General features: G+C 35.4%; 1 protein-coding gene across 1 annotated transcript in view; it reads left to right on the forward strand.

Annotated features, from left to right (window-relative positions):
* Nucleotides 1-16,957, forward strand: part of LOC127850668 (protein phosphatase 1 regulatory subunit 12A-like) — a 64,218-nt gene extending 47,261 nt beyond the window's left edge. Inside the window, exons 12-13 of the mRNA XM_052383851.1 lie at nt 5,251-6,085; nt 16,788-16,957. Of these exons, the coding sequence (XP_052239811.1) occupies nt 5,251-6,085; nt 16,788-16,897 (945 nt within the window). The 3' untranslated portion in view covers nt 16,898-16,957. The remainder of the gene's footprint in view (nt 1-5,250; nt 6,086-16,787) is intronic.
* Nucleotides 16,958-17,501: the final 544 nt, after the last annotated feature.

Genomic DNA, 17,501 nt, shown 5'->3' on the forward strand with positions numbered 1-17,501 from the left:
TGTAGTCCTAGAGAAAACTTGGCTGAATGCACGCGTTTCAAGTGTCGTGCTAGATTAGGATGAGCAGTCTGCATTAGCTCATCAGGGATGACATTTTCCCCTAAAACTGGATTTTTGTTAACAAAAGCCTTCCTTTGAAAGAAAAATATCATACAAGCGGAAAGTGTTGTCCCTGATTTGCCTGTGCAAGCACACAGGCTTATCTGGGAAGACACATTAGGCACATACATTAAGCCTAGTTTCCCCAGAACAAGGCTCATATAATAGAGTTGTTATATTGTCAAGCATATGAGTCATGTTCTGAGAAAAGTAGGCATAATGCATGTGCGTAAAGTGTCGTCCCAGATCAGGGACGACACTTTCCGCCTAAATTGGATTTTTGCTAAGAAGAGTCTTCATTTAAACGAAAAATGTCATAAAAGCGGAAAGTAGCGTCCCTGATTAGCCTGTGTGGACTGCACAGGCTAATCTGGGATGACACTTTACACACAGGCATTATGCCCAGTTTTCTCAGAACATGATTCATATTGTCAAGCATATAGGCTTGCCAAACAAATTAAGTCTTCTCTTGTTGTCTGGTGCAAACAAAAAAAATTCTTTTCATCGTTGTCTTTTTAAAAAAAGGATGTTTAAACAAAGAAATCTTGTTATAACTTCAATTTCTATCATACTATCATACTCAAATATTATACAAAAATATTGTTTGTTCCGAAGGAAAGTTAAACACCTCTATTATTTTTAACTGTGTCAGATATATGCCTTCTTTTTAAAAAGTTTTCCCCGCATTTGGTTTCTTTCAGAATGTTTATCTTATATGTTCTTGCTTTCATCAATTTCATTTTCAATGTCATGTTTTTAATATGTTTTTGATTGTTTGTAAGCAAAAAAAAATCACCCACACTAGTGCTAAGGGATTCCATTTCTGTATATTGTATATCTTCATATTTCAAAGTGTGAGGAGAGTTAAATTGATAAGCTTAATTTTCATTATAAATATAGTATAATAGACAAAAATGCAAGATTCAATGACAAATGACAGCAATTAATATGTTCATATTTATACTATGATCCTTTTATTAAATTATTATTGTAAAACTGTTCAACTTCTTGCTTCTTTGCTTTTCAGATGTACATTTTTCCCATAGAATGTTTTAATATTAGGTTAGAAAAAACAACACAAGTTTTTTATATTTGTTTTTTATGAAAAATTTGGCATTTGATTCAAATTTTAAGGTGTAATTAAATGTAATGTTCAATTTCAAAAGATGGTGATTTTGTGAATGTTTTGCACAACAAGGACTGTATCAAAAATCGGTAAAGGGAGGTCACTAAATTAGGTGGTCAAAGCATGGAATACCTTCTTTAATGTTATTTACAGAGCATAAGTAAGTGTATAATATTTCAATTTTATTGAACATATTCATATATTAATGGCTAGACTGTTGCTGGCGTCACCTCCAAAAATATAATAAGAAAGTTTGCTCAAGCTGCAGCTGTTTACGTTACAGTTCAAGTTTGAAGGCCTGGAAATTCAAATGAGTGAGGTATTGAATTGCATCCATGTGATTGTACAGTCTAGATTATATTAAGTGCAATGATCTGTGTAGCCACTGTACAACAATTGTGTCCCCTGAATATTGCTATTATTGGTGGGGGTAGAGTTATTGCCCTTAGATATTTAAAGGTGTCCATTCACCTGCATGATGCTCTTTTGAATATTGACAACAACAGTGTGTGATACAAGTTTTCTGTCATAGATACTAGATAACCCCTGAATTTGTCCCTTCTTGCATGTTTTTCATAATGAATATACCTAATTTGTGTCTTGTTCTGAGAAAACTGGGCTTAATTCATGTGCGTAAAGTGTCGTCCCAGATTAGCTTGTGCAGTCCGCACAGGCTAATCAGGGACGACACTTTCGGCTTTTATGGTATTTTTAGTTTGAAGGAAGTCCCTTCTTACCGAAAATCAAGTTTGAGCGGAAATTGTCATCCCTGATTAGCCTGTGCGGACTGCGCAAGCTAATCTGGGACGACACTTTACGCACATGAATTAAGCCCAGTTTTATCAGAACAAGACACATTTTATCTCCCCATGGTGTGAGCCTTCTTCTGGGAAAACTGGGCTTCATTCCTGTCCCAGATTAGCCTGCGCAGTTTGCACAAGAAAATCAGGAACGCTTTTCGCGTTTATGGTAATTTTGGAGTAGAGGAAGTCTCTTATCAAAAATCCACTTTAGGCGGGAAAAAGTTTTCCCAGATTAGCTGGTGCAGACTGCGCAAGGACGTCACTCGATGCACATGCATTAATCCCAGTTTTTCTAGAACAAGTCTTATTAATTTTAGTGTACCAATAATTGTGTGATGATGCATGTTTGGGTTTACATTTTTATATTACTTAACGATAAATGTATTATAGCTTAGAATATGCCTTGATTTGTGGTGTGTTCGATTTATCTTGTACATTAGAATGGTAAAGTTTTTGAAGGCACACTAGAAGTAATTGTCATAATGTGTAATTTAAATGTGATCATTTTACTATGCATTCTTTGTAAATAATTATTACTTTTGTTAGGAGGCAGTTAGGGGCGGGTAAGGGGAGGGGGGGGTGTAAAGGCATAATTATTGAAGACATTTTATTCATACATATAACATGGACTGAACTTTTAAGATCAAAATGTAACTGGTTAGCAGTTACATGCTAAAACCCTGATATTGAAATGTGTGATGGATTGAGAGAATCCTTTGTGGCCAATTGCATTTTAATGTTATTTTGTTGACTTCAAATAGGGGGTGGGGGCAACTGAAATGGAGCACTATCTATGATATAAAGTTGCTTATAGTTTAACAAAGTTTTTTTAATTTCATGTCTTATGCTTTATACTTTAGATAGATAAAAACATCAGATTTTTTCACATCCTATAAATCATATGTTAGTTAAAACTATTACAACAACATGTAATATTTCACGCACAGCTGGTGATATTTTAATATCTTTCTGTTGTAAGGCTAGAATAAAAGGCTGTGATGCGAAACACTGTGTCTACATTTATACATGCGCATGCATACATATTGTAGTGAATCTGTGTTCAAACTGAACTGTTTATCAATTTAATGTTTTATATCACTTATTGGGTCATATTTTGTGATTGTCAATTTTGTATTTAGGACACAAGGACATTTTGAATATATTGGAAAGAATTTCAACTTAATTCTGAATTCATATTTTGTTATGATGTGTTATTTGATGTTCCAGAAACATTTGAAAGATTGTAGAGAAAGGTAATACTGTTTTGGGTTTGTGGAATAATTATTGACAATTTTTCAATATATTTATTTTGCATTTATACTTTGTTTGTTTTCATAGTTAAGGGGAGAAGCATGTGTTTGTCTATTATTTTACCAAGTTCTCGGTACCATATTGAATTGTATTTAGTTTAAACCTATTTATTTTAGCTCAATTGCATTGAAAGCCTCAGTCTTATAGAAACGTTCTCAAGTCCATTTCCTGGGACAATAACCAGTACCTGTTATCTTTGGGGAAGATCCAGAGAAAGCTCTCCAAGTGGGGATCGAATCCATGACCTTCCGATCGCTAGGTGTACACCTTATCCATAACGCCAAGGCGAACTGTATATAGTTTCATGCTTAAAGCAACTATACATATGAACAATTTTTGGTGATCATGAATATTCTCAATTGACAGTAAACATTCTTCAGTTTCAATGGACATGCTTAAGTAACAATTCACACATTCAAAGCCCCTTTTTCCACAAACAATTTCTTTGCATGATTATTGCAAGTTCTGGGACAACCAGTTTGAATGAATGCTTTGAAGTGTTGAAGTCCCAGATTTGCCCCTGCATTACACACAGGCGAATCAGAGACGACACTTATCGCTTTAATGGTATTGTTCATGTAAAGGAAGTCTCTTCATGGCAAAAATCCAGTGTAGGCGCAATGTGTCGTCCCTGATTAGCCTGTGTGAAGTGCATAGGCTAATATGGGTCGACACTTTATGCACATGTATTAAGCACTATTTGCTCAAGCAAAGCTAACTTGAGATTCGAAGCTTAATTATCATAGGACCAAGCTTGTTATAGTAATGAATGATAGCACATTGCTAAAGTTTTGTCCCACGTCAGAAAATACTGTAAAAAAAACAAAAACAGGAAGGTATTTGGTTTTAAACGGAAATTTAAGTTTAAATCAAACTTTGGAACAAACATCTTCATCATTCTGTAATTATGTGAACATAAGTGTCATTTAGCCATGTTTGGAAATTGCTGGATTTGTTTTCGTTTTTTAGGAACTGTATGTACTAGATTTACAATTTAATTTTTATATAAGAACATGTAAATAGTTAAGCCCTTTTTTTGGTCAAATTGACTTGCATTAGTGGGACTTGGTGTTTTGATAAAAGCATGCTTTAGACATTTATATTAATTTTTCGGACTGATAGTTTTATATTAATATAGGGTTATTTATGTTGAGTATTGCATACGTTATCATTATTATAATGTGGTCTTCTAATAAATTCAATGTAAAGTGTTAAAAGGGAAGTAAACAACTGTTGCATAATGGGTTCCAGAGTTTTTCCCATGTATTTTGTTTGGGAAATCGGCAGCATGTTATTTATTTATGTTAGAGAGTTAACTTCAAATAAAATAACTGAAAATTTACATTTGTGCCTGCCTGTTGGAAACAGGGCTGAATGCATGTGCATAAATTGTCATCCCAAGTCTCTTCATATCTGAAATCAAGTTAACCCTTTCAGTGCGGGAACCAAATTTTGAAGGCCTTTGCAAACAGTTTGGATCCAGATGAGACGCCACAAAACGTGGCGTCTCATCAGGATCCAAACTGTTTGCTATTCTGATAGTATTCTTTGAAAAAAATCGAAGAAAATGCTAATTTTACAAATTCAGCAGACGACATTTAAGCAGACGACAAATTTCCCAGCATGCAAAGGGTTAAACCAGAAAGTATCATTCCAGATTAGCCTGTGCAGATTGCAAAAGCTAATCTAGAACGCCAATTCACACATATGCATTAAGCCCCATTTGCCCAGTGAGAGGGTCATATGTTGAACTTGAGGTCTCCATGCACTTTCAACTTTATTCAACTTTTGAACATATGGGTATGAGACCCTTGGTATATCAATTGAAGTAACAATCTTCATATGTGAAAAATTATTGTGGAAATACAACAAGATTACAAACAATTTACTCCTTTATGATTTTATTTTAAGGATTCCAAACGCAAATCCAGGGATGGCTCATCACTAACTGACACACTTGCTGAATATGATGCAGTCAGCAAACAAGGCAAGGGAGTTAAAGTCAAGGTCACAGACACTGAACCAGAAATATCTCAAGTGCAAGAATCTGATGAAGAAAAAGCACAAGACACAAACAGTGCTGAATGTAAGGACAAAAGTGAGGCTGCTGTGATAATTGGTGCAGAAATGGATAAAGCGGAAACTGAACCTCAGTCTGTTGCAAGCGATGATGGCAAACAAAGAACTGTGATAGATCAACCTAGTTCAAGCATTCCAGAGTCTTCCATTCCAGTACAGGCTGTGATAGGGGCAAGTGATTCTGTCAAAGACGCAGGCATGGAAAAGCCTCAAGTGAACCCAAAACCGTTTCGTCAAAGGAAGCCAGTAGATGGAAGTGCTAGTATGAAAGTGTTAAGTGGAGATAATGCTAACAAAGATACTGAACACTCTGATGAAACCAGTGAAGCCTACATGATAGAAGCGGTAACTGAAGACAAGTCGATTGAAGAAATATGTAAGACAGTTGATAATCCTGGAAATACAGGCGATAGTGTAGACAAAAGTAAACCTGTAGAGGGGTCAACTTCACCTAAAGGATCAGGAGGGGAGTCAATACCCCAAGGGTCAGTGTCACCTGAAGTGGGGTCACTTGCACCTGAGAAGGCAACTTTGCCCCTCGGTTCAACTATGAGCGAGGGATCAGCTATGCCCCAAGGGCTGGTCCCTCCCACTGGGTCTGACTCGCCCATCGTGATGCGCAGACCAAGCAGATCGTCAGCTGACAGGGATCTGGATGTATTTAAAGGTGAGCCCTGTGGTTATTATAGGAGTCTTGTTCTGAGAAAACTGGGCTTAATGCATGTGCGTAAATTGTTGTCCCAGACAAACATGTACAGTCCACACAGGCTAATCAGGGACGACATGTTTTCCCCTTAAATGTCATTTTTTGTTTTAAGGAGGTTTCTTCTTAATGAAAATCCAGTTTAGGCGGAAGTGTTGTCCTTCATAAGCCTTTGCGAACTGAACAGGCTACTCTGGGACAATACTTTCTTCACATGCAATCACGCATTAAACCCGGTTTTCCAAGAGCATTGTTTAGTTGAAGTTTTCAGATATTGTATACCTCTTTGCTCTATTCTACGTTCTGTTGACCATGCTCATGTTGAATGTTTACAATCCTGATTTTGTTATTGAAATACGTATACAATTAAGTTCCAAATGTTTGTGGCAATATTTTATGTATTCTTCATCAGCTGGCTTTTAACTAAAACAGTAAACAGTAAATAAAGGCACGGCGGTGTTTCTGCGCTAAAACCGCCGGAGGAAAAGCCTGATATATTATATTTGAGCCGCACTCTATGAAAAGAGGGTTTAGTCATTTATGCGTATGTGTAAAGTGTCGCCCCAGATTAACCTGTGCTGTCCGCAGGAAGAAGAGACTTGTGGAACGAAAATTATCATAAAAGCTGAAAGTGTTGTTCCTGATTAGTCTGTGCAGACTTCACAGGCTAATCTGGGATGGCACTTAACGCACATGCATTTAACCCCCTTTTCACAGAGCAAGGGTAATTAGTACTTTTGGGTACACAATATGATGTTGATTTCTTGAGTTTCTTTTTCTCCACCACTGCTGCCTGTGTTCAGTTGTTAAAGATGTCAGCTGTAAGTCTGTGGTGTTGTGTTGTGTTCTTTTGTTGCTTCTACTTTAAGATACATCAAGGGCTGACTGTAAAACTGTTGTATCTCATAAAAATATGTTAAGGAGACATCACACATAATCCTTGACTTAGACAGAATGAGACCATGTGACTTGTCTTGATACTGAAAAATCATTTATATTCGTCACCATGAAATTTCATGTTTTTTTTTTATTAAAATGACAATTCATTGACATGTTAGTTCAAAGATTCCAGAAGAATATGCTTTGGTCATTTACTGATGTGCTTTTCATGGAAAATGTCAAGTGTCAGCTGAATACATAGTGTAACATACCTCCGTGTGTGTATGTCAGAGTTTATTTACAGGTCATGGCTGAGTCTTCACGACTACCTTATGTGCTGACCTGCCCCTGTGACTTATCAGGAAAAATATATCATTTCGAGCCAAAGGTCAAATTTACCCCGGCTGCCCAGGTTTTCGCCAAAAAAATAGTTTTTTTAAAATACAAATGCACCAGTGCATGGTGGTCAATGGGACCTTAATGTTCATTGGTAGTCATCATTATCATTACCATCACCACCATCGTTATTATTATCCTCCGCCATAGGCGGAGGGATATTGTTTTGGCGTTGTCCGTCCTTCCGTCCGTCCGTCCAGCACTTTTGTGTCCAGAGCCATATCTTGGAAGTTTTTTGGCGGATTTCATTGAAACTTGGTATGAATATATATATGGATAAGAGGATGATGCAAGCCAAATGGCATTGTACATCATCTGTTCATAACAGAGTTATGGCCCTTTGTATCTTGACAAAAAATGCTTTTTTGTGTCTGGAGCCTTATCTTGGAAGTGCTTTGGCGGATTTCATTGAAACTTGGTATGAGTATATATATATATGGATAAGAGGATGATGCACGCAAAATGGCATTGTACACCATTGGATAATATAGGAGTTATGGCCCTTTGTAATTCTTGAAAAAAATGCTTTTTGTGTGTGTCCGTAGCCATATCTTGGAAGTGCTTTGACTTTGACGGATTTCATTGAAACTTGGTATGAGTATATATATGGATAAGAGGATGATGCACGTTGGCATTGTTCATCCGTCCAGAAAACTTTTGTGTCCGGAAGTATATTGGCGGGGGATATCAATTCAATGAATTTGCTTGTTATTATTATTAGCTCGACTGTTTTCGGAGAAAACCCGAGGTTTTGTCATAGCCAGCTTGTCGTGTCCATTGTCGTGTTGTCCGCCGTCGACGTCGTGCTAAAACCTTAACATTTTGTTAAGGTTTTGAACATTGGCTCTAAAATCAAAGTGCTTCCACCTACAACTTTGAAACTTCATATGTAAGTGCCCCTTGATGAGTTTTACACACCACACCCATTTTTGGATCACTAGGTCAAAGGTCAAGGTCACTGTGACCTCTAATAAAACAATTCTGACAAGCTTTCATTTATTAAAAGATTAACCCGCAGCGGAGCGTTGGCACCCGTTCTGCGGTGCTCTTGTAATTATCCTTATTGCCATCATCACCCCATCACCATTATTATTATCAGTGTTTATTATTATAATTATTATAAACAGAAATATACCCCCATTTGTGTAGTATCTTTATATATGGATTGCAATACAAACACCAAATTTGTGTGTATTACATTGTATTTAGTGTCTTTCATGTCTAAAGTAATTCGGTCAACCTCCCCCTCCCCCCCCCCCCCAAAAAAAAAATATTAACTTTTGGAATAATTTTTTGTTTGGATCTTTAGATCAGGGATCAGTCAAAACACAATATAAACAAAATAATGTTACACAAATAATAATGATTTTACAATATGCCAAAGCAGTGAAAGTCTCCTTTTATTCTTGGAATTACAAGCGCTATATCATATGCAAATATGTAACTATACTGATGTGATGGACCAAGTCCTTGAATTTTAATACACCTGCTTAACACTGTATACACAGATTTAGATGGGATATTTTGGATCTACCCTGTTTGCGAATTTTTTGGTTGGCTTGTTCGCAAAAAATGTTATAAGTTTGGTCACCTAGCACCTGCCACATTTCTCAAGAAATTAAATTGAAACTTCAGGTATGTCATCACCATAAAGAGTGTATGTGAAAGACACTTCATTCCCAGTGATCCATTAATTATTTGCCCTTGAACAAAGCTGACATTCATGAGTTATTTGCCCTTGAACATACCTGACATGACGGTTATGACTGTTTTAGTCATGTTTATGAAAATGCTGTACATTTGTGTCTTTTGAACATAAACTCATAGTCTATAATTCATGGCAGATGTATCTAACAGGCTATTATAATTCTTCATTTCTCAGAAAACTTCTGTGGAAATTGGTACAGATAAGCAGCTTATTACCTCTGGAGCATTAGGAAGTATATTCATGTAATCTCTATTGCTCTTTGATAACTTGAGTAGTTCTGGAACCAGCATGTAAATATTTTGATATTAGAACATTAAGAAGCAATTTGCACATTCAAAGCCAGAAAGGTTCATCAGCAGATGTGTGAACCTTGCTTATACACCTTTGTGGCTTTCAGTGGCACTCAGTATGTGGAATGGTTTTGCTTGCACGTATTTTTCAATAAGTAATCTAATATTGTTTGATTAGGTCCTGGTTTTGCAGATACAAAGACCATGATGTCTACCATTTTATAGTTAATTGCATACAGTGTAATCTGTGTTAAGCAGCCAATCTGGGGAAGTGGTCAAAGTGGCTGCTTAACCCTTTACTACATAGATACATATTTTGACACATCTGTAGTCCCATAGAAAGTTGAATTTTGTTAAAGACCTTTCTTACTAGATTCAAGTTTTAAAGGCTTCATTTCCAACCCAACTGATGAGCAGCAAACAACATAAAACCTGAACAGACTGCAAGTTGCTCGCAGGCTATTCTGGTTTTATGCTGGTTGCAAAAAATATTTTCACTTTGTTTCTTATGAGGGAAAGGGTTAAGGCAGGTGGCTGCATAAGATGACCACTCTTTAGATGGTTGGTCAGCTGATTTATCATTCTCATTAAAAAGACAAACGACACAAGCAAAAAAACACTGATTACTTTTTATGTCTTTAGTTATATACAAGTGCATTTGTATTTTATACTTGCATAATTAGTAAACTATATGCAATATCATGCTTAACTAAGTGAAACTAATTTATACACAAACATCCATTTCATTCAAAGAACGGTAAGGAAAGCACAACTTCCCTTGAAATTCAATTAGAATATGCCAACAGCATAAGCTAATCTAGGGGGGACAATATATTTTATGCACATGTATTAAGCCTGATTTTCACAGAGCATGGCTTTGTTGTAAAGTGTTACTGACTTTTCCTGCTGTTTGCTATAAATAGACAAAAACTTTTTTTACATGAAAAAACACATGAAAAAACAATACTGACACATTTTATCCACCAATTTTAGTCCTATCCAAAAAAAGGATAACATGGTATGATATGTCTCCTCTTTGTTTGTACCAGCAGATTAGTGGATTTTTCCAAAAGCTAGCCAAGATGTGTCCTTGTGGAGCCTTGCTAGATTTTATTGATCCAAAGAATATGGGATTGATTTTGAAATCTAATATCAATCTTTGATGTGATACTGAGGGAAATGAGAAGTCTTACATTTGCATCAACAATTATTGCCCTCTGCATGTGGCATTGGATTTCTATTTCTCTGAAATATCCAACATAACAGCAGGCATCAGGTGAAAACAAAGAAATTAAGGGTTCAGGGATTTATGGGTGGCTGTGGGGAAAAATAGTGTGGCTTTCAGATATTGATAAAGTTACAATGTCAATATAATCAATGACATGCAATTCTAAAGATACTTACATTTACCTTCCAGGAACACCTGCTCTTTGTGACACATATTGATTAATTGTTGTGTTAGGTTAGCTTAAGTTAGTTTAGAGAAGATTGTTTATCTAAAGTTGCCATAACATTATGAACATGGCATTTACCATGCAGACATTGTTGTCAATTGATGTTATTTGCCAATGAAATAGGTTAAATGTTTTGCCCATTGCATTAATCGAAGTAGAAACATCATATTGTAGATGGCAAAACCAAGCCTTTGAAGATTACATTTAGAGATTCAAGTTTTAAAAATTATGTCTTAAGAAAGCTTTTATTTTTCTCACAAATAAATTATAATGCTGGAATATCAAATTATATTGCAAGCAGTATAAATCCTTTCACCCAATTATAAATTTAAAACTCTGTACACAAATTCCAACTATTGAGAAATAAGGTTTCCATTCAAGATACAGCAAACAAGTCATGTTTCCTTTTGTTGAGGCAAATGACCATTTGACTGTCAAGTCGGTTACAAGACAAAGATATAATATTGATGTATAGGTTATAGTATTAGGACGGACTTGTATTGATCAAGAACCCAGTGTCAACAGAGACTTTTGACCAATCTATGTGGTGTCTTTGGGTGTTACATTGGAGTGTTTTGTGGTGTATAATTTCTAGTGTTGGATGAATACTTTTTGTACTTGATGCGTAATTTGGTGTGTTTGGAGTCTTAAAAGGTGTTTTGTTTGAAATTTTATAGAATTACCTTTTTACTTATCATCCATACATTTTGTGTTTTGGAGTATTCTGTGGTATGTACTTGTGTGCATGCTATTGCAGTTTCATTGGGATAATTTTTCATTCCGTATGAATGATCAGACTAACAAAACATTGACTGGAAGCTGCAGAATATTAGAAGAAAAGCATCACATTTATTCTGCTGTTAATAGGCATAGAAAATTGTTTAACAAGCTTCTGCATTCTGCATGGCTCTGGTGTGTAATTTTGCATCCATTGAGTTGTTAAATGGTTATTAAATTTAAAGCCACACACCTTGAAATGAAATAAATGGCACAATTAATTTAAGTATACATAAGAAACATATTTTATCTATGCCAATTAGAATATATCTGGTGGTTACAAGGTAGAAATGCGTCTCTTTTGTGCTTTAAAACTTAAAAATAATTGCGTTTGTCGAAATGGACGTATACGTCTAGAAATCCTACTTTCGGTTTTAAAAGCGGTACCGTTAGAAAAATAATATATTACTTGCATATAGGCTATAGATTTAATTTTATCTATCTCAATCAGAATATATCTAATGGTTACAATGTAGAAATCCGTCTTTGTGCGCTTTAAAACTTAAAAAAATAATTGCGTTTGTCAAAATGTACCTTTACGTCAAGAAATCCTACTTTCGGTTTTAAAATGTAAAAGAATAATAAATTACTTGCTAACGAGGCTTTAGATTTAATGACAATTTTGCACACTTTCAAATTGAATCTATAGGTATTGATTAACATGTACTTCATTTCAAGGTGTGTGGCTTTGACTGTATTTTCTTTTATCGTTATTAAAAAAAAACTTATGCTATCAGGTTAAATTGTTTTTACACTTTATTGTTGTAGAAATAATTCTGGGCCAAGTTTGACATTAGGAGCTTCTTCTAGCTACTTTAAATCCCCAAAGCTTTGAATAGACTATTCCACAATGTTTGGCAATAGTTTCCTTGTCAATCATAAAGGACCACATTGTATAATGAGGCTTATCTTCTGCTGGTCCAGCTGATGGTTCACTTTGTGTATATTTGGCATTGTTAATAACTGTTTGTCCCTATATAATCATGTCGCTACTGACAATAATGTCTCCACCAACAACATTGCCACAACTGAGAAGTAGTAGTGAGTTTAGCCTATTTTGCTACAGTGATAAACTACAGTGATGCATAATGAAAGATTTGTGAGATGTAATAAGGCAAACAATATTAAACTGCATATTTTGTTATTTTGGGGATTATAAAGATTATAAAAAGCTCTTTGTTATCTTTGTATGTCCAGTGTGTATTAAATGTATTATTGTTGTTTACATTTCATAACCAACATTTAGCTTTAAACGTACTAGGAAGGACATACTGTCATGTACAATCACTTACATACTATCTAGTGGTGTATTTAAACATTTGACCTCGACCAATTGACTTACTGTACAGGCCTGTCAATAAGTATCATGATGGAGGTCCATTCCTATCACTGATAGATGTTAGGCCAATGTTGAGTTATGAATGGTTTACGGGAGGTCCTTCCCTATCACTGATAGATGTTAGGCCTATCTTGAGTTATGAATGGTTTACGGGAGGTCCTTCCCTATCACTGATAGATGTTAGGCCTATCTTGAGTTATAAATGGTTTACGGGAGGTCCTTCCCTATCACTGATAGATGTTAGGCCTATCTTGAGTTATTAATGGTTTACAGGAGGTCCTTCCCTATCACTGATAGATGTTAGGCCTATCTTGAGTTATTAATGGTTTACAGGAGGTCCTTCCCTATCACTGATAGATGTAAGGCCTATCTTGAGTTATTAATGGTTTACGGGAGGTCCTTCCCTATCACTGATAGATGTTAGGCCTATCTTGAGTTATGAATGGTTTACGGGAGGTCCTTCTCTATCACTGATAGATGTTAGGCCTATCTTGAGTTATTAATGGTTTACGGGAGGTCCTTCCCTATCACTGATAGATGTTAGGCCTATCTTGAGTTATGAACTGTTTACGGGAGGCCCTTCCCTATCACTGATAGATATTAGGCCTATCTTGAGTTATGAATGGTTTACGGGAGGTCCTTCCCTATCACTGATAGATGTAAGGCCTATCTAGAGTTATGCATGGTTTACCAAAGGGTCCTCCCTATTGCTGATAGTTGTTGGGCCAAGGTTGAGTTATGAATGGTTTACTGGTGGTATGTTGTGGAAAAGTAAACAATAATTTAGTGCTTTCTGAATGCTGGCCACTTTCTTGTTTATGATGTTGAAAATTTAGGTAGATTTGACAAGAAATATCTTTAAAAAAGATATACGGCGTTGATAGTTCAATGAATGAGATCAAGGATAGCGAATGTCTTTTTCTGCGCAGTTCTTAGCTGCATCACACGCAGTACGGGATGTTACGCGGAGTTTACGCGGCTTATTTTACATTATTATATATTGCTGGTCATAAACCTATAGATACAAAACAGAAAACCAAAAGAAGAATGGAAGTGAAATTAAAACATGTGAGTCAACCGGCCACACGCGAAGTATCCGTATTTATAGGCGCATTCTTCGAACAAATCTGTTTTAGTGGTTTGTCAGGCATTGCTATTTGATTCGATTATTAACAGTATCGAGAATCATCGCACTCATGCTTAATACATTAGTCAATATGGTTGAATAATTATTGTTAAATTAATCAAAAATAATATGTATCATTGTATTGTTGAAAACACATTAAGAATCTATTATTGACATACCATAATTATATTGCTGAATATCTTCATTTAACATATTTCTGGTGTAAAGAAAATTCCAGGTCACCTAGTTCACGGATAGCGTCTTTGTTATATAACGATTATTTTACTGGCCGCGAACTCCGGTGATAACCTGTATATAAACTCTGACATTCACACACTGGCCGCGAATTGACCCGATACCTCGCGGGTTGAAATGCAATGCAATGCATGAAGTGAGGCCTCGCTTCCACTGCCCTTTATACTTTTACATGTTAACATGTTGACAGAAATACGGAAGTAAGTACTAAATATGAGAACATTAAGCCTTTAAGTATAAACGCGTTTGCGCTGACAATCCTCTGAAAATAAAAGGTGCATGCACAAACTGTATTGATGTCGAGAATTGAGTGTAAAACTGTTCTATCTATTAAGCCTTTCATTAGAGATAAAATTGTTTCATGCAGTAAAACAGTGATACAAAGACGCGGATATGTTCCCAATGTTCTGGTGGTATACTCAAATCAGCCAATGAAATAAATGAAGTGTATTCATTTGTACCTAGCCGCGGGAAATTTTATTTGAGTTTAATTGGACACTTACAAAGGTCAGGTAAGGTGAAAAGCTGGCTTAATACAGCTACGCCGAAAAAGTCTGTAAATGAGCAGCAAAAAATCATGCTCATCAGCATCATGCTGAGTCATAAATTGCGCTTAACCCTTAACCACTTTGATACATATTTAACCCTTTACCACTTTGATATATATTTAACCCTTAACCACTTTGATACATATTTAACCCTTAACCACTGATACCTATTTAACCCTTTACCACTTTGATACATGTTTAACCCTCTACCACTTTGATACATATTTAACCCTTTACCACTTTGATACATATTTAACCCTTTACCACTTTGATACATATTTAACCCTTAACCACTTTGATACATATTTAACTCTTTACCACTTTGATACGTTTTTAACCCTTTACCACTTTGATACATATTTAACCTTTTACCATGCACTTTGATACGTATTAAACCCTTCCACTTAGATACGTATTTAACCCTTTACCACTAAGATGTGTATTTAACCCTTTACCACTTTGATACTTATTTAACCCTTTACCACTTTGATACGTTTTAACCCTTTACCACTTTGATAAGTATTTTACCCTTTACCACTTTGATACGTATTTAACACTTTACCACTTCTCTTTACCACTTAGATACTTATTTAACCTTTTACCACTTAGATACGTATTTTGATGCATCTTGATGCATCTTTAAGTGCCTTAGAAAATTAAATTTACTAAAAGACTTTTCTTTCTAGATCCAAGTTTAAAAGTTTCATTTTCAACCCTTAAATACTGATGAGCACCAAACAGCACAAAGCCTGAACAGACTGTGAGTTACTTGCTGTTTGCACATAGCCATTTTCACTTTGCTTCTGAGTGGGAAAGGGTTAAACTTTATCAGTCACATCTGTTCACTGAATCATTTATTTGTAAATAATTTAGTGTTAAACACACTTAAAATGCATTTAAGGGAACTAATTTATGGTGAAATGTATTTTTTGTAATGAGAAATACACAATTTGTAAGGCGCATACACTACGCGACCCGTGATTTTTGCCGCGATTCTCGCATCACCGCAATCGATGCAACGTGACAAATCGGGGTGTTTCCGAGCGACAAGAAAATTTGGGTGATGTCTCGGCGACCGTCGCGCGATGTATCTACTGTTGCGCAATCAGCGCGAATCAGCGCAAATCACCGCGTACCGCCGTGATTCAACTTTTTAAGCGATTTACGTTGAGGGTTACACTACATTACATGTAACATATATGTATACATGTACACTTACATAATACATTGCAATAATAAAGCTTTTATTGTTGTTGTATACAATGGGCGTATAAGCTTAAATACTCCTGTTCTGACATGAACTTGATGAAGTAATGTCGGAATCTTTAACGGCTCCAAATTAATATAACAGCGCAGAACGATTATGCAATAATTATTTAACATAACATGTAAACATTATTTAACTAATTGCATTAGCAGAATGTTTATTAACACTTACAATCAATTATATTCCAGGCCCGAATACACTACGCACTGTTCAAATTTCATATTGTTGCCATATACATGTAGCGTAGCACTGTGTAAATTGAAAGTTGCATAGTGTTTCGTCATTGGTCGGTTATAAATACCTTGTATCTCTATACATGGTATTTGATTTAGACGAAACTAATAATTTGGTAATTTACGAGAAATATGATATAAGTGTTCCTTTTAAACTTTGATCTTACCGTGTGTGTTTATTGACGTTATTAATTATGTTAATACTTATTTTTGCATTTCATCAAAGAATTATAACGTGTAGCCCTTTTGTTAACAGTGTTTAGCAAAATATTCGCGCCTTAAGGCACGGAAAATTGTTTAAGTAACACTTTCATTTAAAGTTTAAATGTAATCGGTAGATTACGTCTAATTATTTGGACTAGATTATGCTATACTTATTTATTTTCTGTTTCAGGCTCCAATGCGGATAACTCGTGTTACTCGCGTTACTTTCCGAGCGTTGTACATACATTCACAATGCTTGATAAGCCGGAAATCGAAAATACATTACTGTTCTATTTTTAAGTACATGTTATTATGATATCGTGTTATATATTATGTTGTTATTGCATCATTGCCTATATATTAAAGCCATTAAACATTGTGTTTGTTTTGCTGAAAAAAACAAGTATATCAACGTAGCACTAAGCATTCGCAAAGTTAAATAAATATGATGATGTATAATGTACATGCATTTCTCTGGGTTTTCACGTCCAAAACAAAAAACCCTCAACATTTGATTATTTATTGTGTACTGTCCAGCGGGTGTGTGTTTGTTCTAGTGTCTAATTGGCACTCTTTGTAAGTGTTCAAACTGTGAAAAGATGTGACAATCACAGAAACAACAAGATGGCGCTGCCAATTAAGTGCGATAATGGATCAAAGGACATTGACAAAAAATAACAGTTTGTATATATTTTCGGCGTTTACTCAGATGGCCTCTCACAACAAAAAAAACTATACACATCAAGGTATTATGTTTTACTTCTATCAGTAACGATACAGATACGGCGTGTTTGATTTGATATGACTTTAAGAAAAATATCAAATTTTTGGCGATATAACTGTTTTAAAAATACCAAAGAAACATTTAACCGAAATCAACAGAATTCAATGTTCTCTGCGCTAC

Source organism: Dreissena polymorpha, chromosome 1 (genome assembly GCF_020536995.1).
Source record: "Dreissena polymorpha isolate Duluth1 chromosome 1, UMN_Dpol_1.0, whole genome shotgun sequence".
NCBI lineage: Eukaryota > Metazoa > Mollusca > Bivalvia > Myida > Dreissenidae > Dreissena > Dreissena polymorpha.